The sequence below is a fragment of the Balaenoptera acutorostrata genome, unplaced genomic scaffold, assembly GCF_949987535.1.
Source record: "Balaenoptera acutorostrata unplaced genomic scaffold, mBalAcu1.1 scaffold_774, whole genome shotgun sequence".
Taxonomy (NCBI): domain Eukaryota; kingdom Metazoa; phylum Chordata; class Mammalia; order Artiodactyla; family Balaenopteridae; genus Balaenoptera; species Balaenoptera acutorostrata.
The window spans coordinates 1-26,894 of NW_026646069.1; the positions used below are offsets into that span (position 1 = coordinate 1).

General features: G+C 58.0%; 4 protein-coding genes and 2 pseudogenes across 8 annotated transcripts; all 6 read left to right on the forward strand.

Moving 5' to 3' along the window:
• The first annotated feature begins 9 nt into the window (after nt 1-9).
• On the forward strand, nt 10-6,936 carry LOC103019157 (neuroligin-2-like). The gene is made up of 5 exons (XM_057539501.1): nt 10-1,460; nt 1,634-1,819; nt 1,942-2,134; nt 2,538-3,134; nt 3,935-6,936. Exons 1-5 carry the CDS (start codon nt 1,190-1,192, stop codon nt 4,806-4,808), a joined length of 2,121 nt encoding a protein of 706 aa, XP_057395484.1. The 5' UTR covers nt 10-1,189; the 3' UTR covers nt 4,809-6,936.
• Nucleotides 6,937-7,070: 134 nt separating this feature from the next.
• Nucleotides 7,071-8,933, forward strand: LOC103015685 (spermatid maturation protein 1). The gene is made up of 3 exons (XM_007166428.3): nt 7,071-7,621; nt 7,721-7,778; nt 7,978-8,933. Exons 1-3 carry the CDS (start codon nt 7,478-7,480, stop codon nt 8,640-8,642), a joined length of 867 nt encoding a protein of 288 aa, XP_007166490.2. The 5' UTR covers nt 7,071-7,477; the 3' UTR covers nt 8,643-8,933.
• Nucleotides 8,934-10,810: 1,877 nt separating this feature from the next.
• LOC130706836 (uncharacterized protein SPEM2-like) lies at nt 10,811-12,543 on the forward strand. The gene is made up of 3 exons (XM_057539502.1): nt 10,811-10,948; nt 11,100-11,157; nt 11,291-12,543. The coding sequence occupies exons 1-3, from the start codon at nt 10,811-10,813 to the stop codon at nt 12,541-12,543; spliced, it is 1,449 nt and encodes a 482-aa protein (XP_057395485.1).
• A 660-nt stretch (nt 12,544-13,203) lies between these two features.
• LOC130706835 (uncharacterized protein SPEM3-like) lies at nt 13,204-16,822 on the forward strand (annotated as a pseudogene).
• Nucleotides 16,823-17,986: 1,164 nt separating this feature from the next.
• LOC130706833 (transmembrane protein 102-like) lies at nt 17,987-22,543 on the forward strand (annotated as a pseudogene).
• Nucleotides 22,544-22,666: 123 nt separating this feature from the next.
• Nucleotides 22,667-26,702, forward strand: LOC130706834 (thialysine N-epsilon-acetyltransferase-like). Of its 5 annotated transcripts, XR_009006895.1 has the most exons (8): nt 22,667-22,823; nt 23,818-23,969; nt 24,102-24,153; nt 24,290-24,373; nt 24,473-24,574; nt 24,717-24,757; nt 24,891-25,202; nt 26,309-26,702. XR_009006895.1 is itself a non-coding variant. In XM_057539496.1 (7 exons), exons 1-7 carry the CDS (start codon nt 22,754-22,756, stop codon nt 25,056-25,058), a joined length of 669 nt encoding a protein of 222 aa, XP_057395479.1. In that variant the 5' UTR covers nt 22,667-22,753; the 3' UTR covers nt 25,059-25,812. The 5 variants fall into 5 exon arrangements, 4 of the variants coding, with proteins under 4 accessions (XP_057395479.1, XP_057395480.1, XP_057395481.1 ...); XM_057539496.1 differs by lacking the exon at nt 26,309-26,702 and having other exon boundaries at nt 24,891-25,812; XM_057539497.1 differs by lacking the exons at nt 24,473-24,574; nt 26,309-26,702 and having other exon boundaries at nt 24,891-25,812.
• Nucleotides 26,703-26,894: the final 192 nt, after the last annotated feature.

Below are 26,894 nucleotides of genomic sequence, written 5' to 3' on the forward strand. Positions count from 1 at the left end.
TCGCTGGGAGTGGAGGTGCTGGGTGGGCAGGAGCGGGGAGGAGTGAGGACATTTAGGACAGGACCTCGGAGGGAAGGAGACCAGCCTGAACTGTTGGAAGACCACTGGAGGTTCAGGAACAAAGGGAAGAATAGGATTTGGGGAGGACACAGAGAGGGCACTGCCCACCTAGGAGCTCCTGGCCAAAGTCAGGTGGAAGGAGGTGTCAGAGAAGGTCCTAAGAGACAGGAGGCAGGAAGCTGTCTGGGGGGGGTGGAGGGGAGTGTCTCAGTGACCTGTTGGTTGACCTTCTGCCAGGAGGGAAGTCTCTAGCGGGATGAGGGAGGCGGGCAGAGGCACTGGGGACCAGCTGTGGAGGCCCAGGCCTGGATCTTATTTGCCGAGTGCCCAGGCTGGTCAGAGATTGCAGGTGTCAAGAAAGAGGAGGGCCTGGAGGCCAGGGGTGGTGCCAGCACGGGCACTGTGGCTGCATCGTGGAGGAGCTGCAGGGGCAGGGACCCTGGCAAGCCCTCTCAGACTCCCACCCTCTTCCGGAATTAGTTACCCCTCAGTCCGGTCTGTAGTGCCTCAAGAGCCTTCTACATATGGGAGTGATCATGGGATCCTTTGGGGACATGGCAAGAGAGGGGTCCAGAACTCAGGACTTAGGCCAGTTTGGGGGGTCCGAGACTAAAGCTGCACCCTGGCTTCATTAAGCAGACTCTTTCCCACCCTGCAGCCTCCTGCCACAGTAATTAGGCTGGGGGTTGCCATGGTAACTGGGGAGGTGACCTAGAAAGGAATTAGGGCGGGGAGGAGACCAAGCCCCCAGGGACCCTAGGGCCTGGCACCCCCTCACCCACAGACCAGGCTACCATGTGGAGCTGAGGCCCAAGGCCTGAGTCGAAGGAAACGCCAGGACCCTCCCAGGATCTCTAGCTCTAGTGGCAGCCTTGGGAGCTCGCTCGTCTTAGGAGCAGGAAGGAGATTTGCTGTGTGTGTGGGGGGAGGGGTTCCCCTGGGTCCAGCAGATGCCCTGAGGAGGGCCAGCCCCCACCCCTGCCTCTGCTAGGCTTCTTGGAAGGTCTGCCAGGCATGTGGAGAAGTGCTGTGGGGCACACCGGCAGGAGGTGGGGAGGGATCTTCTGCCAGGGCTAGCTGGGGAGGGAGGGAGGGGAATCCAGTCTTGCCCCCCAGGGATGGGAGTGACATGTCCCCTGAGCTCCGGGCTGGAACTCGGCAGGCCTGGGAGCTGGGCGGTGCTGCTTCTGGTCTGACTGTGTCCTTGTCCCCCATCTCCCGGCCCACCCACCCGCCCCCTCCCCACGCAGATATCCGGGGCTCCGGGAAGAAGCCGGTGATGCTGTTTCTGCATGGCGGCTCCTACATGGAGGGCACCGGGAACATGTTCGATGGCTCTGTCCTGGCCGCCTACGGCAACGTCATTGTAGCCACACTCAACTACCGGCTTGGGGTGCTCGGTGAGGGTGGGCAGCCAACCCTAGGGGCTGGAGTCTGGGAGGAGGGCCTGCCGGCAGGGTTCCTCTAAACCCAGCAGAAGCAGAATGGCTTCTGGGCTGGACTGAGCTGCCCAGAAAGAGGGCAAGGGTGCTGTGACACCCCCAGGAAGCCCCCTTTCTTCCTCTACCCCCAGGTTTTCTCAGCACTGGGGACCAGGCTGCAAAAGGCAACTATGGGCTCCTGGACCAGATCCAGGCCCTGCGCTGGCTCAGTGAGAACATTGCCCACTTTGGGGGCGACCCCGAGCGCATCACCATCTTCGGATCTGGGGCAGGGGCCTCCTGTGTCAACCTTCTGATCCTCTCCCACCATTCAGAAGGTACCAGCCACCTCCTCAGCCTGTCCCTCCTGTCCCCTTTCCCACACCCCCGACCCCACCAGGTCCCCCTTCTCCTCCATCAGGCTGATACAGCCCAGCCTAAAGCCTGCCTGTCCCACCAGGGCTGTTCCAGAAGGCCATCGCCCGGAGTGGCACTGCCATTTCTAGCTGGTCTGTCAACTACCAGCCGCTCAAGTACACGCGGCTGCTGGCGGCCAAGGTGGGCTGTGACCGGGAGGACAGCGCCGAGGCCGTGGAGTGTCTGCACCGGAAGCCTTCTCGGGAGCTGGTGGACCAGGACGTGCAGCCTGCCCGGTATGGGGGTGGGAGAGGGCCAGGTCCAGGCCTCCATTCTCCTTGCTGGTTCCAAGGAGGTTGAGGGTGAGAGGTGCCCGCAGGCCACAGGCATGCCATTTAACCAGGAGAGGTGGGCTTCAAGCCCCTCCTGGGGCCCTGCCTTCTCCCAGAAGCCTTCCCTAAGCGGAGGTGCCTAAACAGAGCCAGTGTGCACGAAGCTCCGTGAAGTGCTTGAGGGAGGACATCCCGTGCGGCCAAGTACCCTGAAGGGCTCAGAAGGTTTTAACTAGGGGAGAGGGGTCTTCTGAGCAGAGGACTCAGCAGGCTGTGAGCTGAGAGCAGGCCGGTGAACAGCTGAGAGCAGGCCGGTGAACAGGAGAGCAGGCCGGTGAACAGGTTTTTTTGCTCCCCTTCTCCCCAGCTACCATATCGCCTTTGGGCCCGTGGTGGACGGTGACGTAGTCCCCGATGACCCTGAGATCCTCATGCAGCAGGGAGAATTCCTCAACTACGACATGCTCATCGGTGTCAACCAGGGAGAGGGCCTCAAGTTCGTGGAAGACTCAGCAGAGAGCGAGGACGGCGTGTCCGCCAGCGCCTTCGACTTCACTGTCTCCAACTTTGTGGACAACCTGTATGGCTACCCAGAGGGCAAGGATGTGCTGCGGGAGACCATCAAGTTTATGTACACAGACTGGGCCGACAGGGACAATGGCGAGATGCGGCGCAAGACCCTGCTGGCGCTCTTTACCGACCACCAGTGGGTGGCACCGGCTGTGGCCACCGCCCAGTTGCACGCTGACTACCAGTCCCCTGTCTACTTTTACACCTTCTACCACCACTGCCAGGCTGAGGGCCGGCCCGAATGGGCAGACGCAGCGCACGGGGACGAGCTACCCTACGTCTTTGGTGTGCCCATGGTGGGCGCCACCGACCTCTTCCCCTGCAACTTCTCCAAGAATGATGTCATGCTCAGTGCCGTGGTCATGACCTACTGGACCAACTTCGCCAAGACTGGGTGAGGGCCAGAGGGGCTGGGTTGGGCATCCCTGCAGGTCAGGGCACACACCCCCTCCATCCTCAGCCCCTTCTCTCCCTCTCCTTCACACGGCCATCATTCCTCCATCAAGGCACTCTTGCTTTCTCGACTCAGACACCTGCCGGACAGCTCCTCTGTGTGTGTTGGAGATTCAGAAGAGTTGGACAGAGAGGTCCCTGTCTTTTCTGGGGGGCGGGCTCACTTGGTGCCTTTGGCTCTGTGCCTGTCTCTCCTTCCCTCCCTTGCCCACCCAGCTCTCTCCTTCTTCTCCCAGAGCTCGGCCCTCTGTCTGAGTGCTCCCATCTGTGTAGCTGAGTGTGTGTGAGGGTTTGTGTCTGTCTGTCTATTGCTGTCTCTGCCTCTCTCTCTTGAAATCCATTGATATCTCTGCTTGCTTTGACCTGGTTACCCTGTACTCGCTAGTTTCCCCCTGGCTGTCTCTCATGTCCTTTTGTGTCTCTGTTTCCATATGTCTCTATCTCATTCAGTCTCAGACTCTGCCTCTGTCACTGGTGGTCTGTCTCTGCCCTCTCTGCCCCTCTGTCCTCATCTCAGACTGTCTCTGGCAGTCTGGCTTCATCCCTATTTGTCTGTCTGTCCGTCCGTCTCTGGCAATTTCTCTGTCTCTTTGTATCCGTCTCTGTCTCTCTTCCCGTCTCCCCAGCTCTCTGCATCTCTGTCCGTCTCTCTCCCCATTCCTCCCATAGCACGCCCCCACCCCCGCCTTTCATGGGAGCCTCACCCTTACTCCTCCTTTCCCTGCCCCCCTGTGTCCACAGCGACCCCAACCAGCCGGTGCCACAGGACACCAAGTTCATCCACACCAAGCCCAACCGCTTCGAGGAGGTGGTGTGGAGCAAGTTCAACAGCAAGGAGAAGCAGTACCTGCACATCGGCTTGAAGCCGCGCGTGCGCGACAACTACCGCGCCAACAAGGTGGCCTTCTGGCTGGAGCTCGTGCCGCACCTGCACAACCTGCACACGGAGCTCTTCACCACCACCACGCGCCTCCCTCCCTACGCCACGCGCTGGCCGCCGCGCCCGCCCCCTGGTGCCCCAGGCACTCGCCGCCTGCCGCCTCCGGCCACCCTGCCGCCCGAGCCGGAGCCTGAGCCGGGCCCCCGGGCCTACGACCGCTTCCCCGGGGACTCCCGAGACTACTCCACGGAGCTCAGCGTCACCGTGGCCGTGGGCGCCTCCCTCCTCTTCCTCAACATCCTCGCCTTCGCCGCCCTCTACTACAAGCGGGACCGGCGGCAAGAGCTGCGGTGCAGGCGGCTCAGCCCCCCCGGCGGCTCAGGCTCTGGCGTGCCCGGTGTGGGCCCCCTGCTCCCTGCGGCCGGCCGTGAGCTGCCACCCGAGGAGGAGCTGGTGTCGCTGCAGCTGAAGCGGGGTGGGGGTGTCGGGGCGGACCCTGCGGAGGCCCTGCGCCCCGCCTGTCCGCCTGACTACACCCTGGCCCTGCGCCGGGCGCCGGACGATGTGCCTCTCTTGGCCCCCGGGGCCCTGACCCTGCTGCCCAGCGGCCTGGGGCCACCCCCTCCCCCGCCGCCCCCCTCCCTCCATCCCTTTGGGCCCTTCCCCCCGCCTCCCGCCACCGTTACCAGCCACAACAACACACTCCCCCATCCCCACTCCACCACTCGGGTATAGGGGGCAGCTCGGGGAGGCCCCCCTCCGCGGCCCTCCCGGCCCGCTCAGAAGGCAGGGAGGAGGACTTGGCGACAGGCTTTTGTCGTGTGGAGCTGTCACACGTCGAGGAGCTTTAGGTGGACATGGGTTTCCTCGCCGGGATGTGTGCGCTTCTCCCGCGCGGAGTGGCCCGTTCTCTTCTCCGGACCTGGGCCTTTGAACAACTTGGGGGGGGGGGGGTGTTTTTTCCCCTCCGTCGTCTGGACACCCGTCTTCGATGTGTGGAGACGTGGAAGTATTTTCCCACGTGGAGGTGTGCTTTCTCACGAGGGGGTGTGTTTTCCCATGTGCAGGGTGAGGTTTTTTTGCCTCCCTGGACACATGTTGGCTCCCTCAAAGAATTTCTGTGGGGATTTGTGCCCCAGAATCCTGTTCCCTCATGCCTTCTCCCACCTCCTCCCTCCTCCCACCCCCTGGAGACCCTGGAAGTGGTGTGTTCACAAACAGCGACCCTTGGCCACCGGACGACGCAGGGTGGTGCCTGGGAAGTAGCGAGGAAATCACAGCCCCCCTGCCCTGCCCCCAGCCCTCCCGCCCCGGCGAAGCATGTGTATCCCCCGTGGCACAAGTGAGGTGAAGCACGGTCTCCCCGGGCAGGCCTCGCCTTCCACAGATGACAGACACACATTCCCTGCCGCGGGGAAGGGAGGAGATCCTGCATCCCTGTGCTGCCTGGGAACTTGTCTTCCCCTGGGTCCAGGATGCATTTCTGAGTGGAAACATGTTCTTGCATGTGGACGTATGTTTTCCCATGCAGACGGCCCCTTTCTCTCCAGCACTTCCCTGCACCTTAGGGCCTCAGGCCCAGCACTTAACTTCTCACACAGCCGGTGTGAAAGGACTTCAAACTGACAGAAGCCGAGGGGGAGGGACAAACCCTGAGGAGACGAGCAGACCCTAAGCTCTGCCCTTCCTTCCCCTCGAGTTCGGGGGGTGGGGGGCTGCGTGGCACCTGCCACCTGCCACCCACAGAGGCCGTGCATGTTTGACCACAGCCCTCACCGCGGTCTGAGGGCAGCCCTTCTTCCCTCCGTCCTCAGACCGTCGCTCATCCGTGCCAAACGGGTGAGGTGGGTTTGAGGGGCGAAGACCCCCCGAAACGTGCCAAGGATTCCTCAGTCCTGGGCCAGGGCAGGTAGGATACAGGAGATGGGGAGGTGGCAGCTAAAGGGGTCCCACCTGCGTCCCTCTTCTCACCATGTCTCATCCCTCCCTGTCTGCCCCTGTTTTCCCTCCCCCCTTCACTGTCCCCCTCTGAAGCCATCCCTTCCTGGTCTCAAACCAGCTTCTCCCCTCAGCTGCCCACCCCCTCCTTTGACCTGCCCCCTCGTCCCTGGGCCACCAGGGCTGAAGGAAAGGAGCAGTGGAGGGGGGAGGGGAGGAGAGCAGGGGAGAAAGGCTTTCCCGGACAGGTTGGGGGAGAGAACGGTTGGGGGAGAGAACGGGGTCAGCTGTACTGAGGAACAGATGGAGGGGGCAGTGCGGGACGGCGCTGGGGCAGACACCAGCAGGAAGAATTTGATTTGAAGGGATGTGTGTAAGGTGACTGCCCAAAGAGAAACGGTTTGGGCCTCTGGGGAAAGGAACAATGTCGGGAAGGGTTTCAAGGGACACCAGACGAGAAGGAGCCAATCCTTGTCTGCTGGCATTTTGTGGGTTCATTAGTGCCAAATTTGAATGGGGGGTGGAGTGCTGTCTTCCACTGACACCCAAATCCAGAATCCCTGGTCTTGGCTCCCCAGAACTTTGCCTCCTGACTGTCCCTTCTGCCCCCACCTCCACCCATGGAAACTTAGTTCTTTTCCCACCCCTTCCCCTGCCTGGTCTAGCTCCTTTCCAAACAGCCCTGCCCTCTAAATGCTAGGGACCTGGGCCCTGAACCCTGTAGACAGATGCCCCCCAAACTGGGGCATGGGAGGGGGGCTGGGGGACCCCATGATTCAGCCACGGACTCCAATGCCCAGCCCCTGTCCCCAGAACAATTCCTTGACAATCCCATGTCCCCACCCCAACCCTTCGCGGCTCTGTACACATTTTTAAACCTGGCAAAAGATGAAGAGAATATTGTAAATATAAAAGTTTAACTGTTTTGCCTGCTGTTATGTTGGGAGGCAGCGGTGGGGCTCTAAAGAAACAAACCTTGGAGAAGTGACTCTGCCAGTGAGGGAGGAGGAGGGGGTCCGAGCCCACAGCCCTTTCCAGTGAACAGCTCTGAGGTCAGAGAGAAAGGGGGACTGGGTGCTGGGGTGAGGTGGTCATTGGTAATGGGGTTGTTTGGGGAGTTAAGATCAGGACCAGTGTCTGTGCAGAGGTCAGAGCCTGGCGTAGAGGACCAGGCAGGGGCTGATGGGGACAGACACCGAACAGGCCAGAGGGCCTATGGGCTGGTGCAGGTGGCTGGCTACAGGAGAGACACGCAAGGTGAAGGGTTTGGCCTCTGCTAAGCCCTGGCCCAGGCTGGAGGGTCAAACACAGGCCCAGGACTCTCCCTCTTGGCACATTGTGAGGGAGAGCCCCACATCATTGTGACCCGCTTACCCCCAGGAGCCTCTGGGACAGGAAGGCGGCCGGTGGCACTGTGGGCACAGTGGGCTGGGGGCCTAGGAGCTCCGGTGGCCCTAGGGACTCCCATGGCCATGGCTGAGCAGCCCCGGCCCCAGTGGGCCTCGTGTCACAGCCCCAGCACCAACAACTGCCAGGACCTGGGCAACTCCATCCTGTTGCTACTGGGCCTCATCATCTGCGTTCACATTGGCATCAATACGGTGACACTGGTCAGAGTGGGGCCGGGTGGGAGGGTGCTGGCAGGTTGGCTGGGGGGCAGGCCGGGTGGCCGGGGCCTGCCTGGGGTCACTGTGTCCTCCCCCACCTAGGTCTGGCGCAGACTCCGTGGCTTCTTACACCACGAGTTTCGTGTTAATTGTGAGAAAGGTAAGTGGAGGATGGGGAGGTTGGGGAATAGGAAAGGCAGAAACCAGGTGTTCTGGCCCTGACCCTAAGCGGGCCCCTTCCCCTCCCGCTCTCCCCGCTCAGACACCATAACTATGCAGCTTCTCTTCCTGCACCCTGCCTCTCCATCCCTGGAGGAGCCAGGCTCCCCACCAGCCTCTCACCTGTCCCCGATCCACAGAAACTTCTAAGTTATGCTCACCTGGGAAGCAGACCCAGCCCCCTGCAGTCCGCCTTCGGTGCACCATGGACCCTGTGAAAATGGCTGTGCCCCCCCCACCCACTCGCTGCCGTCGCCGTCGAGGCTCTTCAGCATGCCGCGCCCACCGCCCTACAGCCTGGGCCCCTGACACTGACAGCGATGATGAGAAGCCCCCACGTCAGCAGACAACAATCTGCTCCCACAACTGGGATTGCCCCAGGGACTGGGAAGGCCTTCAGTCCACCCAGGGGTTCTGGACTCCCTGGGCCCAGGATGCTGTGGAGCCGCCTACCCAGACCATCCGCTTCCAGCAAACTGTAGAGGGAAGGCCGCTCAAAAGAGAGACGCAGTCAGAGCTGGGCCTAGAGGCCTACGTGTACCCTGTGAACCCCCCGCCCCACAGCCCTCAGGCCCTGAGCCACAGGAACAGTGGAGGGGGGCCCCAGGCAGAACAGGAGCAGTGCTCGCCAGCCCAGCCACCCATCCTGGGCCCGGCCCACGTCCCAGACATCCCCCGGCGCCACTCCTCAGGGCGCGTAGCCGATAATGCCAGAGACATGAGGCGGCAGCTGCGGGAGCTGATCAGGGAGTTGGAGGCCCTGTCCCACTGTTACTCCCCGGTCTCTGGATCCAGCACGGCTTAGGGGACGGGAAAGGCCTGGGTATACCGTTCCCTGACAGAGAGGTGACTGGGAGAGGAATAAAAAGAAGAGAGGAGGTGGTTTGTTGTGGTGTGGGGGGTGCCAGGGCCCACACAGCACGCAGAAGCCTGGTTGCTAAGGAAATGATCTCCCTGGCAGCAGGGCCTAGAGAGCCCTGAGGACCCTCATCAACCTCTTGGCCTCACCAGGCCCTGTCCTCAGCCCTTTCCCAGGCCCTTCTTGGTTCCAAGGCTCCCACCTGCCTCTACTCTGTTCTTTAGTGCCCAGGGAAGCCCCCCAAATCCCACTGCAGATCCCCAGGCAGTACTGCACTTGAGTGGAGACCCTCATCCCCATGGCCTCAGTCTCTCAGAGGTCCGGCTCCTACCAGAGCCCAGGTTTAGGCTGCAACTACAGGTGAGGTGTGGTCCCTCTGAAGCCCTGGTTTCTTTGGGGAGGGATGGCTGAGAGTGAGGGTACCCAGGCCCTCACAGTTCCCCAGTCAGAACCCGAAGCTCCTGTACACTCAAGAAGGCTTGGAGCGGAGGATAAAATATTGAGGACACTCGCAAGGGCTGCCTCCACACAGCCCTCTGTGACCTCACTCCTCTGATTAGCACTTCCATGTCACAAATGAGGAGACTGAGGCTCAGAGACGCCAAGTGACTTATTCATGGTCACACGGACACCAAGGATCAACTTCATGGCCTCAGACACTCCGTCCCCCTGCTCCCACAGGTAGATTCCCATTGCTACTGAGTCAGCCTGGCCCATCAGAGTCTCTTCGCACCTTCCTCAGTTTCCCATGTAAACTCATCAGAATATTGCATCCACTGGACAGCAGGGAAACCCAGGCCCTACCTACTTCTAGACGGTTGGGATCACACACACGCACACAACTTGGGAACAAGGAGCCAGGTCGAAGGGACTAGACCTCACCTTCCATACCAGATGGGTTCCTGGAATGTGATCAGATAGGCCTTTTATGAATCACCCTGCTTCTCTGTTCATTTTCATTTGACTAACGTTATTGATCATTTTAAGCTGATTCCATTAAGTGGGTCTATATTGAGCACCTGCTATGTGTTTGGAGTCTTGATGGAAAATGCCCACTGGCTGTTTCTATTTGTTTCTTTCTTTTTTTTTCTTTTTGGCCATGCAGTGTGGTTTGCAGGATCTTAGTTCGCCAACCAGGGATTGAACCGGGGCCCTCAGCAATGAAAGCACGGGGTCCTAATCACTGGACCTCCCGGGAACTCCCTGTTCCTCTATATCTGTTGAGATGTTCATTGTGCAAACAAAATGACTTGAGGTTCCCCCGGTACCACTTTCACAGACCCCAGCAATGAACCCGGTTTATAATAGTAGATTCCTTTTGTCATATCAACAATTACATCTATTTTGTGCTTTGTGACTTTCATGTGGTTTTCTTAAGACAGCAGCTAACCGTTTTTCAACTCGGAGGGTTGGCTCAGTGGGAGGGCAGTTGGTTAGGAAGGAGAGAAGCCATGGTTGGGGGTGGTCTCTGGCAAAGGTGGCAAACCCTTGCTCTGAAGCGAAGGGGCCAGTGGGCTCAGTGACCACCAACACCTAAGGCTGCAACCCCTGGCCAGGAAGGGGTGGGCACGGTGGGTGCTAGAGGGGTTATGACAGGGAAATGGGCAGGACAAGGAGGGGATGGTGCAGTGGGGCGACCCCAGAGGGGACTCTTACTGTCACTCATCCATCTAGTCACCCTTGCTGCTGGCCCCAAGCAGGCGTGGGTGGGGAATCCCAACAGGCTACATAAGCTGCCATAATGTCTCGAACAATGAAATGGAGGAAATCCTTTATGCATGATTCAGTGCCTATGAAGACTGTCTCTCATCTGTAGCAACCATGTTTGCAAATCAAGTTAAGCATGGCCCCATGGAGACAGAAGGACAGACTGAACTCTGGGGACTAAGCTCCATGTAGTGGGAGCCGAGGGCAGAGATGGCCACATAAAGGGCCAGCTGAGTGGATGAAAGATTGGCCACCTGCGCATTGTGACTCCCTGCTACGTGCCTCATTATGACCATGCTCCCTCACCTGTTGGTGGGTGACCCCAGGTCCTGGCATGAGTGCAGTGTGGGTCAGGGCCGGTGGTGGTGGGGGGGGGGCGGCCCAGGTGGCCCTAGGAGCCCCCCACCATGGAAAACCAGCTCTGGTATGACAACCTGGGGTGCTGCCATCAATACCAAGAAAGTACCCAGAATGTGGAGGACTTCCTACTCCTGCTGCTGGGCCTTGTCATTCTTGTCAACATTGGGATCAACAGGGCAGCTATGGTCAGCGATGGTTGGGGACCACCAGTAGGGGTGAAGAGGGCTGAGGGTGGGAACCAGCTGCAGCCTGCACCTCCGTCTGCAGGAACGGTCTTGGCTGGGACGGGGGTGAGGGTAGAGAGCCTGGCCTTCATTTTCACACACCTCCCCCCAGATATGGCATGGGCTCCAGAATGCCTTAGACAAGACCATCTATTGGATTACTCAGAAAAGTAAGTACGGAAGACAGGTAGGGGGCACCCCGCCCCCGCCATTCCCAGGGCCCTAGAAACCCAGGCCCCCAGGTTCCCAACCCTGAACTCTTCTGACAGTTGCCCTGCCCTCACGGACTCTCGCCTCCCCCAGATGAAATCTCGCAGGCTTGTGAAAGTTCCCCCAAATATCCTCCAGCCAAGGCCCGAGACGTCCACATCCACTGCACCCTGGACCCTGTGGAAGTGAAAACGGCCCGGCCCACTTGCTACTCCTCGTCCTCCTACCATCATCTCCACAACCGTAGCCGCAGCTGCAGCCGCCGCCCCTGCAGCCACCAGCGGAGACCGAAGAACCGCAGACAATTCCCCTACAGCCGCTCAGTCTTCCATAGGCTGCATCGCAGCCACAGGATGTCACAGCTGCGGCTGATGCCCTCCTTTGATCGGGAGGACCCGGACTCCTACCTGGAGGAGGAGGATGACCTTTCCTTCCCACAACCCAAGTACCCGCGGGGGTGCTGGGGAGGGCTCTACCAGCGGATGGGCCTGCCCTCCAACGTGGGCCTCTGGGGCCGCCAGGGTGGGATCCTGGCCAGCCTGCCACCACCCTGTCTCTACCTGTCGCCCGAGCCGCGCCGCATGCCCAAGCGTGTGGAGGCCAAGTCCGAGCTAAGGCTGCAGTCCCTCGGGGCCCCCTGCTCACCATCCCGCATCTGGGGCAACGTGGAGGCTGACCAGTGGCCCTCGTCTCCACCACCTCCCCGACGGCTGCCCCCTAACCCCTCGTGGGTCCCTGGGGGGCACAGCACTTACCCCTCAAGGGGCCAACTCCCGTATGACTGCTGGAATCAGCGGCGGCGTGGTCTGGAAGGCTCTGAGCCTCCATCCGCTCTGGTGCCTCGGGGCTGCCGGCCCGAAGCCCGGCAGCGCAACTCCCCCCAGGCCCACAGACAGAGCCTCCCCAGCTGTGCTCACAGCCAGCCCAACGGCAGCCCGCACCCCTCCACGGAACACTTGAACTACTCCCGGGATCCCCACGAGGTACGGCGCCGGGCGGCCGAATGGGCCGAGATGCCGCCCGTGCGGCGCCCTCTGACCACCTCTGCCTCCCTCACGGTGCTGGCCGAGGCCTCGTACCGGCGGGCCCCGGCTCCCAGCTCAGCCCTGCTCGTCCGCTCCTCCCAGCCCCTGCCCGACGTCCAGGCTACCGAGCACCCTCCGCCCCGGCCCACCTTCATGCCACTCAGCCGGAACCCGGGGGGCAATGCCAACTACCAGGTGTATGACAGCCTGGAGCTGAAGCGGCAAGTGCAGGAGAGCCGAGCGCGGGCCAACTCGCTGCCACCTTCCACCTCGGCCTCGAGGCCCTCTCTGCACGGGAGCCAGACCGGGAAAATGAACTGACCAGCAGCAAACGGGGGCGGGGGCGGGGGGCGGCAGGGCATGGAGAGAGGAATAAAGAGCGCCAGAGTCCAGGAAGCATTGGTGGTCTGTGGCTTGGAAGCGCCACTCCTTCTGCCAGCCTGGGTCCCTGCCCTTGGCTTCCTGCAATAAGAAGCCAGTGTCCCCTTCTTGGCCTGAGGGTCCCCTTGGTTTAGTGGCCACAGTCCTGCCAGCAGGCCCCTCCTGGTCCTATACCATGCACTAAGTAGATCTGCAGCTGCAGACTCCAAACCACTGGTCTCTGGGCACCTCCTCTGTGTCTCAGCTGTCCCTGTCCCCAGAGAGCCTCATACAAGAAGCTGCTCCCAAACTGGGAGATTCCACATCTGGGCAGGTCCAGCTCCACGCCCAGTGAAGGGCATGAAGAAGGCTGAGGCTCTGGACTCCAGCCAGGCCTTCCCCAGGGCTCTGAGGCCAAGGTCTTCCTAGTCTCAGGAGGGGCCAAGAGATGGAATGTGTCATTTGAACAAGTGAGTCAGCGGGCGGTGAGTGAATGATTGACCGCTCGAGGGGAGGTGTGCCGGCCTCCGGGTCCTGTTTGACTGTCCAGGCTCAGCTTACCTGACCCTGGTTACCAGGGAATGCCACCCTGGGCTCTCCTTTTCCTCCCCCTCCCTCATTGTGACCCCACCACCTGCCCCATTATGACCCAGTCCTTCTCCCCCTCCCCCACCAGAGGAGTCTGGCTCCCAGTGACTATGTGGAGGCCGGGGGGCCCAGGCAGTCCTGGGCCCCCCGGCCATGGGTGAGCGAAGCCACTACCGAGCCCAGCCGTGCTCTGGCACCAACCCCAGGAAATGCCAGGACCTAGGAGACTCAATTCTTCTGATCCTGGGCAGCTTCATCTTGCTCAACGTGGGGATCAACGTGGTGACTCTGGTCAGGGCAGGATCTGGGCAGCGGGGTTGGGGGAGCCCTGGGGTCTTGAAGGGGCTGAGGTGGGAGGGCTGCTGGGGTGTGGCCGGACAAGGGTTGGATTTCAGGGCTCACCCTGCTCCCGGCCTCCCCCCTCCCCTGCTTCCCTCAGCTCCGGAGGCATCTGAAGAGCTCCTTGCGGACACTTTTCCGTCATGTTTTCCCCAAAGGTGAGTGGGCGCCAGCGTGGGCTCAGGGGATGTGGGCCTGTCCCCTTTCTTCTATCCCTGCCTCGATTCTCAGCCCCTCAGGAACCCAGGCCCTGTCCCATCTCGCCTTTCCCCGCAGACAAGCAAGCCAGCTGTGTAGGCAGCCATCGCATGTGCATGCGCTGCTCCGTGGATCCCAAGAACCTGCGCTCAAGAGTTTCTTCCCGCTTCCGCCATCGCCCAAGCTTCCTGCTCGGGCACCCAAACCACCTTGACTCGTGGATACCAGACTCAAAAAATGAGAAGGCTTCTGGGTGCTGCTGGATGCCGCCTCAGTGTGGACGGGCTGGGGCTCCCATGGAGGCTCCACGGGGACTGTGGAAGGAGGGGGTAGTGGGAGCTGGCGAGGCCCCTCCGGTCACAGCCTTAAAGTCCCGAGCCACCTTTTACTCCAGGCAAGAGACATCTTCCAAGCTCCGCAGGATGAGCAAGGTGGACGTGCTTCCAGGCCGCCTGCCCCAAGAGAGCAAGACGAAGACCCCAGACTATGACCCAGCCCAGGCTCCAGCCCGGGCCCAGACCCGCCCCCCAGTTCAGCCCCCTGCACATGCTCCTGCCAACGCCCAGACCTTCGCCTCAGCCCACCCCCCTGAGCACACCCCCCCCCCCACCCCAGGCCGAGACCTGCTCCCGAGGCCACGCCCATGAGCACACTTCCGCCCAGGCCCAGGCCTTCTCCCCAGTGGACCCCACTGGGCACACTCCTGCCAAGGCCCAGAACTTTTCCTCAACCCACCCCTCTGAGCACGCCCCACCTCAGGCCCAGACTTGCTCCACGTTCCACCCCCCTGAGCACACCACCCCCCAGGCCCAGACCCCCTCCCCAGCCCTCACCCCTGAGCACAGCCCTGCCCAGGTCCATGGCCCTGAGCATACCTCAGCCCATACCCCAGCCCAGGCCCAAGCCCAGGCCCCCTCAAATGCCTCAGCCCAGTCCCTGGGCCACACTTCTCTCTGCACCCTGACCCATGCTCATCTGACCTATACCCATGCCAACACTCTGGTCCCTCCCCCACCTTCGGCCCCAGTCCCTCCCCCAACTTCTGCCCCTGCTACTACTCCTGCCCTAGCCCCTACACCAGCCCCTGTCCCGATCTCTGCCACAACCTCTGTCCCAGTGCAGGTCATGGCCCTGACGACCACTCCATTCCCTTCCACCACCCCGACCCCCATCCTAGCTTCTATTCCCTCTACCTTGTCTGCCTTCAGCCAAGGCCTCTCCTCCGGCCAGGTGGTCTACGATGCCCGCAGGGTAAAGCAGAACGTGGTCCATGTGTGTCCCCCTCAGAACTCTGGGTACTCCAGAAAGGACTTGGGTACCGTCTGCAGGCCCCAAGAGGGGCATGGTCTGGTGAGCTCTGGTACAGCTGAGCAAACACTGAAGCAATGTAGTGGGGACAGTGCCAAGCCCTCCACAGGATCCATACTGGGTTACCTGGAGTTGGGGAATATGGAATGGAAGATCTCAAATGATGCCAAAGACAAATTTGTGCAGTCCAAGACCTTCCCTTACTGCAGCTTCCATCCTTGCAGTTCTGAGAAGAGAAACACGGACCCCCAGGCTCCAGTCTACCCCAAATTCCTGGTGTACTCCAAGGATGCTGCACCTTCTCAACCTTGCTTCCATTCTCCAACCAGTGCCCAGAGCTCACCATGCGCCATGCCTCCACCATGCACTCTTTCTCTGCCTCTTGTTTCTCCCAGATCCTTTGTCCTTCATCAACACAGCAACCACCACAAGCCCTCCGCCTTAATACAACCCCCCACCTTTCCCCCAACCTCCAAGTCTCCTCCGTCTGTCCTCTCTTCCCAGGGCCCCATCCCTCCCCAGTTAGCCACTACGTCCCAAACCCCAAACCAGCCCCAACCCCCTGAACTTCGTGAGAGTCTAGGCCTCAACCAAGGCTCTGTCCTCCAAAGGACCCCAGGCCCTGCAAGAGAGTGTAGGGTTTCCAGAAACCCAGGCCTTACCCCAAATCCAGGCCTCCACAAGAACCCTCTAGGAACTGACTCTGTCCAAGCTTTGGGCCCACATCAGACCCGGAAGTTATTTAGATCTGAGGCAGTTCCTCGAAAGGAGGATGCAGGGCAGCACATACCATGGACTTCTGTCCCACCCAGTCAGAACTCCTGCTCTCCCAAGGCTCAGGTGACCTACAATGACCTGCAAACCTTCTCAGAGGTACCTGTGCTGATTGAGCTGCAATCATCCTCCCGGCGAGCAGGCAGCCAAGACTGGGTGTACCACGCCATGGATACAGTTCCTAAAGCCTGCCAGAACTATCGCCAGATGTCTACGCCTCCCAAGACCAGCTGGAAGCCCTACTGTCCTGGGTCAGGCACCCGGCTAGGGCGTGTGGTCTTTGACGCCCGCCAGAGACAGTTCAGAGCGGGCAGGGACAAATGCGAAGCTCTGTCTCCCAGGCGCCTTCACCGAGAGACATCCAACAACTCACCGGAGACCATCAAGGAGTGGGGATATCAGGGGACAGATATGCATGAGGAATAAAGAGACAAGAGAAGTGTTCTGTGGTTGTGTGAGGACATCCACCCCAGCCCCATCCCACAGGGCCTGATGAGGACCTAAACTATCCCTGCTTTCCCTCCATCGCTGTCTAGCTAAATCCGTTATCCCCAAGGCCCTAGAGCTGCATTGTCAATTACAGTAGCCACTAGCCAAATATGCCTATTAGAATATAAAGTAGTTAAAATTAAGGAAAAGTAATTCTGTTAAAAATTAAGTTAAAAAGTTAAAAATTCTCTTCCTCAGGGAACAGAATTTCCCTGGCGTCCAATTCTGTTCCCTGGTGGTCCAGTTGTTGGGACTTGGCGCTTTCACTGCTGTGGCCGGGGTTCAATCCCTGGTCGGGGAACTCAGACCCTGCAAGCTTCATGGCTTGGCCAAAAAAGGAAAAAATTCTGTTCCTCAGTGTCATGATCTTCTAAGTGCTCAGTAGTCACATGGAGCTAGCGGATACTGTATTGGACGGCACAGGTTTAGAACGTTTCCATCATCATGGAAAATGCTATTGGAGAGCAGTGCTTTAGAGTTTAGAGCAATTTTCCTTTCCCTGTCACCCACCCCCAGCATCTTAAAGCTCCCCCAGAGCCCAGGGAACTTAGTTCTTTTTAGGGTGGCTCAGAAGCCACCCTCTGGGGAGGAGGTAAGATGTAGGCATGGACACCCAACGCCTGATTTCCCCAGACTGTGAGAAGAAGCCCAGGCTTCAGTTTTCCTGATCTGGTCTCTTGGGTCACGACCAGAGGTATGGAAACTTGCCTCCCCCGTTCTGGGCTGTGTTTGGGGCTCGTGGTTACTGAGGGAGAAGACCTCTCTTGGTCAGTGACTAGGAAACCTTGTGTTTTAGGCTCCCCAAATTGAGCCTTGGATTCTGACGGTCCCCTCCTTCATAGGTCTCTAAGTTTTTCGAGGTGTCTCCACTTAATTTTCTTGCCCATGGACTTAGGCCTAGTTCACTGTGGAGACAGACCCCTAGGAAAAAGGAATGTAAGAATTCCTGGTCCAGCAATGCATTGGTCTAATCTGTGAGCGTGTCTCTGGTGTCCTATCTTTCTGTCCTATTATTCTGGCTCCTAGTTTCAGCCTGGACTTAAGCTGTGTCCATGATAGCACTGGCCGCTGAAAGCAATTTCCTTCCCTTCATAATTTTTCATTGCCCTGCCCTAGCCCAGCTGGAGTATCCTCTGGACTTGATTTTCAGTCCTGATAGCTCTTCTGTATACACACATAAGCTGCGAGATTGCAAAGTGTTTTCCCTGCCACCACTTGTGTGTCTGAGGTGGGCAACACTAATATGTCCCTTCCCTGAGTCAGATGTCCGTCCCTGGGTCACTACATGCACACTATCAGTGTGTTCTTGTCTAACATTACCACCACCGATTCCAAGGAGATACGTCCCAGCGGGAGAGCCCATTCCCAACACCTCTCTGGCTCAGCTCTGACCTTGGACAAGTCATGTGCAACCTTTCTAGGCTTGCAGTCTCACCTCTAAAATGAAGTTATAATTGCATGCAAGAACCCTTCTAGATTTAAATGACCAGGGCTCCTCTACTCCCAAGTGAGATGTAGAGTCCCCTATTTCTCCGCATGCCCTAGTGTATGTCCCTCATTATTGTTTGCTATTCAGATCCATCCTATTAGGCCTCTGTTCTAACCCCAAGGAGTGTTTGTGCGGTTGACCTGGTTTTGTAAAGACACAGAATAGTTTATCTGCATAGAAACTACAACTTCCATCAGGCACTACTTCAACGGAACCGGAAAGGATGTGGGGGCGTGGCCCCAACGCCCTGGTAGTTTTGAAGACAAACTACAACTCCCAGGATAGCCGCGGGATCTCTGCAGAGCGAAAGGATGGACTGAACTCTGACTGGAGGCCGGGCTGGTCCGGAACCACCCCGACAGCCTCCAGAAAGGGGCGTGGTTATAATTTAGGGGTGTGGCCTTGCAGGCAGCAGGAAGAAGTTACCTGTTGAATCTTCCTATCCGTTCTCTTCCCAGCCTTTGTAGCTACCCCTAAGAGGGAAGCCGTAAACCACTAGCCTCTTCTGAAAAAGAGGTAAGGGGACGTAGACAAGGGTCAGCGAAGGAGGCTACTGCATTCCTTAGGAGGGGCCAAACAGCTACTTTCTACCTGCTGAGTCAGGTGAACCGTTCCATGGGGGCGGGGACCAGCATATGAGAAAAGGGCAAGGACGGAGGAGGTGTTTATTTGTTCCCTTTCAAGACTAAATTTAGGGCCCTTCGTCTGCAGACCCATTGGCGGACTGTGCCTTGGGAACCCTCTTGGCCTCTGGAAGAGAAAAGAACGGGGGCCAGTTTTCCGCAGCAAAAGGAACGGCCCGTCTGGGCTTCCTCCCGTCTGTGTATTTCCTAGCCCCAAAACGACAGAGCCATATGGCTTCCGCGGTCTGGGGGAGTGCTCCCTGGTGGGGCCCACCGCCCCCAGCCCCAGCCCGGCCGCTCACGGACATCGACTTCTGCTCTGGGGCGCAGCTGCAAGAACTAACCCAGCTGATCCAGGAGCTGGGTGTGCAGGAGAGCTGGAGTGAAGGTCCCAAGCCAGGACCAGATCTCCGCCAGGCCAAGGACTTTGTTTTCTCTTTGCTTGGTAAGTAACCCTCCCAGCCTTCGGGAACTTGCAGCTCTCAGCTCCGCCTCACCCCGCCCCGGCTCTGGATCACGCCTTTACGATCCCTTCTCTTTCCTTAGGTCTCGTTCACCGCCGGGACCCTCGCTTTCCTCCTCAGGCAGAGCTCTTGCTGCTTCGTGGCGGGATTCGCGAGGGCTCCCTGGATCTGGGGCCTGCGCCTCTAGGTCCCTACGCTCGGGGACCTCACTACGACGCCAGCTTCACCCTCCTGGTGCCCGTGCTTTCGCTAGATGGTACTGGGCAGGAGCTGCAACCGGACGTGGGATCCTGTTACGCATGGCTCTTCCTCCCAGAGCAAGTACGCGGAACCTCGGTCCGGGAGGCATGGCAGGATTGCCTAGGACCCCCAGTCCCAGGAGGACGTGATTCGATCTACCCAGCCCAAAGCAAACAAACTCCCAAGGATCCGCAAATCTCCGTGGACCAGCTGCACGGTGACGTCACTGAGCCTGAGGCACACGAGTCTTTGGAAAAATCACCTAGTAATGTTTCAGTGCCAGAATTGCCTCAACAAGACGTAACCGATGTTGACTTTCCCTCACCACTGAAAACAACGAATGGTGACGTCACCAAAGCAGCCGACGTTAGCCCAGTGCCACAGCCGTCGGAGGCTCGGGAGGCATGGCCCACATTGTGCCCCGCCCAGGTGGCTGCCTGGTTCTTTGCTTCGCTGGCTGCGGTCGCTGAGTCCCTGTTTCCGGTCCCGGGTGCCCCGCGCTTGGTCCACGCAGCCCGCCACGCGGGGGTCACCACCATCCTCCTGGCTACGCCTGGGCCCCCGCGCCGCCTCCTGCTTTTCGACTTGATCCCCGTGGTGTCCGTGGCCGGCTGGCCCCAGGAGGCTCGGAGCCACTCGTGGGCCGGCCCGCTGGCCTCGGAGTCGTCTTCCTTCTACCTGGTGCCCGGCGGCGGCGGCACAGAGCGGCCGGGCGCCTTCGGATGGCAGCTCTGCTTCGCCCGCCAAGAGCTGGCGCTCAAGACGCGCATACCCGTTCCCCTGCTGCAAGCGCACGCGGCGGCCCAGGCGCTGCTGCGCCCGCTGGTGGCCGGGACTAGGGTCGCGGCGCCTATCTCCTGCGGACGTTGCTCTACTGGGCGTGCGAGCGGCTGCCCGCGCTCTATCTGGCGCGACCCGAGAATGCGGCCGCCTGCTGCCTCGGGCTGCTGGATGAGCTGGGCCGGGTGCTCGAGGCCGGGACGCTGCCCCACTATCTTCTGAGTGGCCAAAAGCTCGGTGCGGGGGACGGCGCCGCTTCGCTGCTCCGGGCGTTGGCCCTGCTTCGCAGGGACCCTGCCCGCGCGCCGCTGTGGAAGAGGCCAAGGCTGCACGCAAGGGGGGCGGCTTAGCCGGCGTGGGAGGCGGGGCCCATTAAAGACGCTGTTCCTACTAACCTGGAATGTGCTTCTGTTGGCCAGCGGGATGTGGAGGGGACTGCTCCCCTCACCTGGGAGACAGGCTGAGCGCCTTGGGCCCGAAGAACCCGTTCTAGAAGGCCTCCTCGCCGGTTCCTCCGCTTCCTCCCACCCTCCTCCCGCCGCATCCCTGGCACAGGTCGTTCCATTCTGGCCTCTCCACTTTCCAAATCTGTGGCCAGCACCCCTCCTGCTCCCATGCAGCCTCTGGCATCCATCTCCCGCCAGTTCTTATGGTCTTTTCTCTTAGGAGTCAATAGGGATGGGGGTAACATATTTGCTGAAAAAACGTGTAAAGGAGAAAGGTATGGAGACCAGGGACTGACCAATTTGTCTCACACAAAAGCAGAGATATTAAGGAGGCCGGATTTCACCCCAGGCTAGACCTCACCACCACCGCTATCTCTTCAGTTATTTCCCCCACCTTCCTCATCCAGTTCTGTCCTCCATCCCGGGCAGTAGGGTCCCTTTCTCCATTCTCGGGGCATCTGCCATTCCATCTATCTAAGCCCAACCTCTCCCCCCATCCAGAGTTCCATTCAGTGGAGTCGCCTCCTTGTCCCTCCTCCTCTGAACCCCGAGACATGCGAGACATGCGGCCTTGTCTTGGCTCCACCTGTCTCTAAGACCGTCCCCCCTCCCCTGTGTACCGGGAGCCTTCTCTCCACAGTGTCCCTGAGACCTCCCCTTCCAGGCCCCCTGCCCCCTGCCATGCAGTCCCCGGACTGGAGGCTCCCTGCCCTCGCCACCACCACGGCCTGTCTCCCAGCCCTGCTTCTGGCCCTGCTCTCACCCCTGCTGCCACGCTCATGCCCTGAGCAGCCAGGTCCCACCAGGTGCTCTACCCAGAGGGAGCCTAGGGGCCGGCCGTGACTTCCGGGGCTGCTGAGACCCTCAGATCCTTGGGCCCGGGAAAGGGGTCAGAGAGGGGGATGTCTGAAAATGGTCCTGGCTGATCACTTCTTTCCTTCCACACTCACACCCTCCAAAGCCTTTTCCCGAGATGGCGCGGGGGGTTCCAAAACTGACAAAGCCAGGGCATAAATCTTCTGCACCCCGGGCTCAGCCAGTTCCTGGAGCCCTTTGCCCTTTTCATGGCCACCAAGCCATAGATTTATAGGTCCACTGGAGCTCAGGATTAGTTTCCTTCTTTCCCTACTCCACCTTTTGCCTTGTTCCAGACAGGTTCTGGAACACCAGGCACCCCAGCCAGGGCCATTTCTGCACTCAGGGTCTGTGCTGGAACACAGGCATGCTGCCAGGCTCTGTTCTGGATCCATCAGGCTTCTGTCCTTCACCCAGATGGACCCCTGGTTTCCAAGTGGAGAGAGGCTGGATTTGGGCCCTGTCCAGCTGTTGGTCTTGGCCTGAATTGAGCCAGTCTCAGATCACCACAGGTTTAACTTTCTTACCCCAGAGACACCCAATTCTAGAGCGTGATGTTCTAGACACGTACGGAGCCATACTTCCTTCTGAATCTCAGCTCTAGGACATAGACCACGACTCTCAGCCCTTCCCTCTAGGATGGAACTAGAGCCTATATAGCCATGTTATTGCTCTAGAGTAAGAGTTCTAGACCCACGCTCCCACCTTCTCTAGTGATACCTGTTAAGCAGGAGCTCTGGAAAGGACACAGCTATGATTCACAAAGAACTAAGTTCTGGATGGATCAAGAACCACTTCTTGTTTTCCCTAGACAATTTTCCAAAAATCTTATTCTTCCTATAGAATGCTAACCTTATTTTTTACATGCAGTTTCTAGCTCCTGCAACTCAGCTGGGGTCCTGCCAGGGAACAGAGGCTGAGGAAGGGCAGAGGAATTTTGGAAGGAATCCCTGGCTCATAGAAGGGCAGCTAGGATGGGGAAGGGGCCAGAACTATGGCATGACTGGACCTGTGCCTGGGTTGGGGGGACGTGAACACTTAGCTACCTCAGCAGGAATTCCTTCCAGGTCCCCTTTAAAGCTGAGGTCTTTAGGGTAATGGGTCTAGAATCAAAAAGACAAATGGGACATAGCTTTGACCTCCCCAAATGAGGAGACCCCAATTCAGCAATAAGTCCCACCCTTCTCCCCTACGGGTCAGGCCAAGGAGGGTGAGGGCCTCTTGGTCTCTAGACCTCATACACCCCTCCAGCTTCTAACTGAACAGAACTTGCTTTACCTCAGCTGGATGTCAGGTACCCAAAAAGGCTCTGCTCCCAGGGGACCGGTCTCCACTCCATGCTTTCTCAATTAAAGACGATTTATACAATTGAAGTGTTATCTGCCATCTGTGGGTAGCAGGCTTTGGCAGTTGCTCGGGGAGGGATCAAGTCTCAGGGGCGGGGCGGGCGGGGCGGGGCGGGTGGGCTGGGCTGCCCCCCAATAACAGGTGCACATTCCTGGGCGCCTCGTCACTTCCCCTGCGCTGGCTGTCCTGGCGGCTCACCCAAGCGGACTCACTGAGCGACGCGGGCGGGCTATGACACCAGGGGCGCTGCTGCTGCTGCTGCTGCTGCTGCTGGGGGCGTTGGGGGCGCCGTTCGCCCCGGGTAAGTCTGGGCCTCAAAGGGGTAAGGTAAACATGAGATCTAGAAACAGTCATGCCCGGATCCCCAAGTAGCATCCTCCGTAAGGCCTAGAGCTGAGACATGGAATCCCAAATACTAGCTGGGTGACTGTGGGCAAGTCACCCCACCTGTGTTCTTTAGTGTCCTTGTCTGCAAAATGTGAAAAAATACCTACTTTCCGGAGCTACTGTGAATGAGGATGAATCGAGATGATACAGGCACAGTGCCTGGTATCTACTCTGAGCTCCTCCCTCAGTATTTTCCCAGGCCTCTGAGGCTTGCTGCATAGGGAGGTGCTGTCTCTGAGTGTGATTCAGTGGATACTAAGAGTCCTGGCCCCTTCTCCCCATTATCTTCTCTTAGCCGTCTACTACAAGGCCTAACCATTTACCAGTAGAAATTCATCACCCTCTCCCTGACCCATCTTAAAATACAAATGCCCCCAAGAGAAGTAAGACTTTGAGCCAGTAGGCAAGAGCTGGAGGTCTTGGGGCTCACCCCGAGTCTGGATGGGCTGGAATGGGTGAGTTGGGGTGAAGGGTAGAGCAGGTAATCACTGCACACTTCAGTTAAAGAAGGAGGTATCTTTCGAGCCGTGGGGTTTCTCCAACGGAGGCTGGAACACCCAGATAAGAACAACGAGGAAGCCTCGGCAGTCCAGCCTTGACCCCTGCGGGGAGTGCGGTCAAGATACCCGGCCATAGGGGCAGAGCTGGCGGGTGGGCGGGGACATGCCTGCTCTGCAAGCTGATTGGCTGGCAGGTGCGCGCTGGCGGGGCCCGAAATTAGGGGCTACCAGGCCGTGAGGACCGCTAGTCCCACCACTCTCTCGGCCCCGCGGCAGCCGGAATCGGGCTTCTGCTTCCCAGCCCGCGGCGCCCCCACCACCTCGCTCCCCACCACTCCCCCGGCTTTCCGGGATCCGAATTTGGAGGCCCCTTAAAGGGTCCCCGTTGCTCTTCGCCCGGTCCTGCAGAACGGAAGTGGGGATCCTGGACTTCGGTCCCAGACGGTGGAGATCGGGATGGCTTCCGTGCTGATCCGAGAAGCCAAGGAGGGAGACTGTGGAAATATCCTGAGGCTGATTCGGCTGAGGGCTGCAGGCCGGAAACCGGGGTCCCAGAGGGGGTCAGAGCGGCGCTGCTGGAGTGGGGGCGGGAAGGAGGAGGTGGGAGCAGAGGGAGGAGCGCGCCCAGGGCTCCTGCTCTGGGAGCAGCGAGGCCCTCCTGCCTTAATCTAGCCTCTGTCCGCACGCTGTAGGAACTCGCTGAGTACGAGAAACTCTCAGACCAGGTGAAGATCAGTGAAGAAGGTACGGGCCCAACACCTGAGTCCTGACGGAGGCTGGGGTGGAAGTGACGGATGGGTTCCCCAGGCAGTAACTCCAGACTGGGCACACACCCAGGCCTTCTGTCTCTATCTCTTTGTCACAACTCCGATCTCTGCAGCCCTGAGAGCAGATGGCTTTGGAGAGAATCCTTTCTATCACTGTTTGGTAGCAGAGATTCTTCCTGTCCCCGGGGAGCCACAGGGTAAGAGCACCCCTATCTCAGAGGTGCCCTCTCCAGTCAGCCTCAAAGGTCTCTCCCCCAGGTGCCCAGCGGCCTGACCCTTCTTTTTTTCTCTCTCAGGGCCCTGTGTGGTGGGCTATGGGCTATACTACTTCACCTACAGCACATGGAAGGGACGAAACATTTATCTGGAAGGCATCTACGTGAAGCCAGAGTATCGGGGTACTGGGCAGAGGCCAGGCTGGGAGAAAAGCAACCCATAGACTGGACCACCATCCCTTGCCTCTTAATCCTAGCCTATGGTCTTTTCTGATCCCCTTCAACTCAGACAATCCCTCTTTTTGTCTTTTTCTCCCCACATCAGGTCAGGGGATTGGCTCCAAAATAATCAAAAAAGTGGCTGAGGTGAGGAGAGGGATGGAGCTACAAGCTGGGCGCTGGCAAAGCAAAGCTGTATGGGAGGCACCTGGGTTGAATGGAGGGCGAGAAAGTCTTTTCCTTTTTGACCCAGGAAAGTGAGTGGTGTCTTCTCCCACAGGTGGCCCTGGATAAGGGCCGCTCCCAGTTCCGCCTGGCAGTCCTAGACTGGAACAAGGGGGCTATGGACTTGTATAAGGCCCTAGGAGCCCAAGATCTGACGGAAGCTGAAGGTTGGCACTGCTTTCGCTTTGAAGGAGAGGCGATGAGGGAGTTGGCAGGAAAGTGACGCCATCCCTTGGGGATCTCCATTTCAGCTTCTTCATCCCCACCAGCTCAAGCAGTCCTCAGAGACTGTCTCCACTGACCAAGGCCTCCCGGAAGGAAGGGAAGGAGGGTTGGAGGTGAATATTCCCAGATGGAAAGAACAGAGGTGAGGAAGAGGCAAGCCTTCCCACCTCCTTGTTAAGGGTGAAAAATAAATGAGAATTCCCATGTGTTGATGTGGTGTTGGGTGGAGGAATTGAGGATGTGACAAGCTTCAGCTATTACGACCCTTCCTCAGTGTTTTCTGGTCAGTGGATATTGCTCCTGGGGATAAAAGTGGGCCTAAGATGACTTTCACCCACAATGGACCAGAATATTGGCTCTGGCCTCTAGCATATATATCAGGCTTGTTGGTCAGGTCTGGGACCCAGACAAAGGCCTCCAGTGTCTGGACTGGGCTGTGTGGAATCCGAGACTGAGGCAGGCCCACCGACTCAACAGATGGAACAGGCTGCCACCTGGTGGCGGCATTTTAGGGACACTGGGAAGGACCACTGGCCCCAACTTTTTAAAAAATCCGCTCAGCTAGCGAGTGCTTTTTCTTTTTCAAAAGTCACAAAGCCTTTTTTTTCAGTTCAACAGAACCAAAACAAACCTTTAGGACCCATGGAGACAAGAAGGGAAACAGGTTCATTTCCTACTTTCATAATATTTTATTATACAAGTAATGCAGGTTTGTTGTAGAGAAGTTTGAAGGGACGTATAAAAATAAAATCCATAGCCTTACTTACATCTCTACTCTTAACCCTTTGGTACTGATTCCTTAGATTTTTTCAATGTACATATATACATATAATTAGTTAAGTATGTGGGGATTTATGGGATCAACTCTTTTGCAACCTGTTTTTTCATTTAACAATAAATCAGAAACATCTTCCTAAGTTATTAAACACATCCTCACTTTCAGTGGTAACATATTATTCCTTTTGTGGAGGAACCATTGGTTAAATGGTCATAATTTAGACACTGAAAGTGGACAAGCAGGTAACATAAATGTGTAAATTGTAAAACACAGGATCAATGGAGTCTAGAGAGTTGAAGATCCATCTTAAAATTCAAAAAAAAAAATACAATTCAGCCAAACAACACTTCAAAGGCCCAAATTCTTCCAGAGTGGTGCCAGTTTTGGGCCCTTAAAACGAGTTTACAACAGATGGGCCTTTAGGACAAACTTGTTTGAGAAATAATGAAGCTTGTCTGCCCCTTCCACAGATGGGAGCAAGAAGAATCCAGTTTCATGCCCTTGGCTCATCTAATCTGGCAGGGATGAATATCTTTTAAACATGAACAAGTTATCTTTTGATGGCACTTTTTAAACTTAACTCAGAATGAATTATTTCTGGAAGGACACACAAACAAGCAGAGAGTGGTTGCTTCCAGGGAGAGGAACTGGGTGTCCAGGTAACGGAAGGAAGGGGACTTTTCCCCATGCCACTTTGGATCTTCTGAATTTTGTGCCTCGCCCATGTAGTACTTCAGAAAAATGAATAAATAAAACTTTAAATACTAATGCAGAAGAAAAGATTATGAACTAGGAAACAATATTTCCAAAATGGATCTTGCCCCCGTCCTGTTTTGTCTTTGCTTTTCAGAGTTTACACTTGTTTTTTTGTTATTCGCTCACCCTGACCCAGATCTTACCGGTTTTCATAGGGTGTCTTTGCACCCCGGCATCAATCCATTCTGCAGCCACCCCATGGTCTCCCACCCACTCATCACTTCATTAACCTCCTGTAGGGTGATTCTATTAAGTGCTGGGGCTGACTAGTATGGAGTGAAAATCACCTGGGTTCTGTCC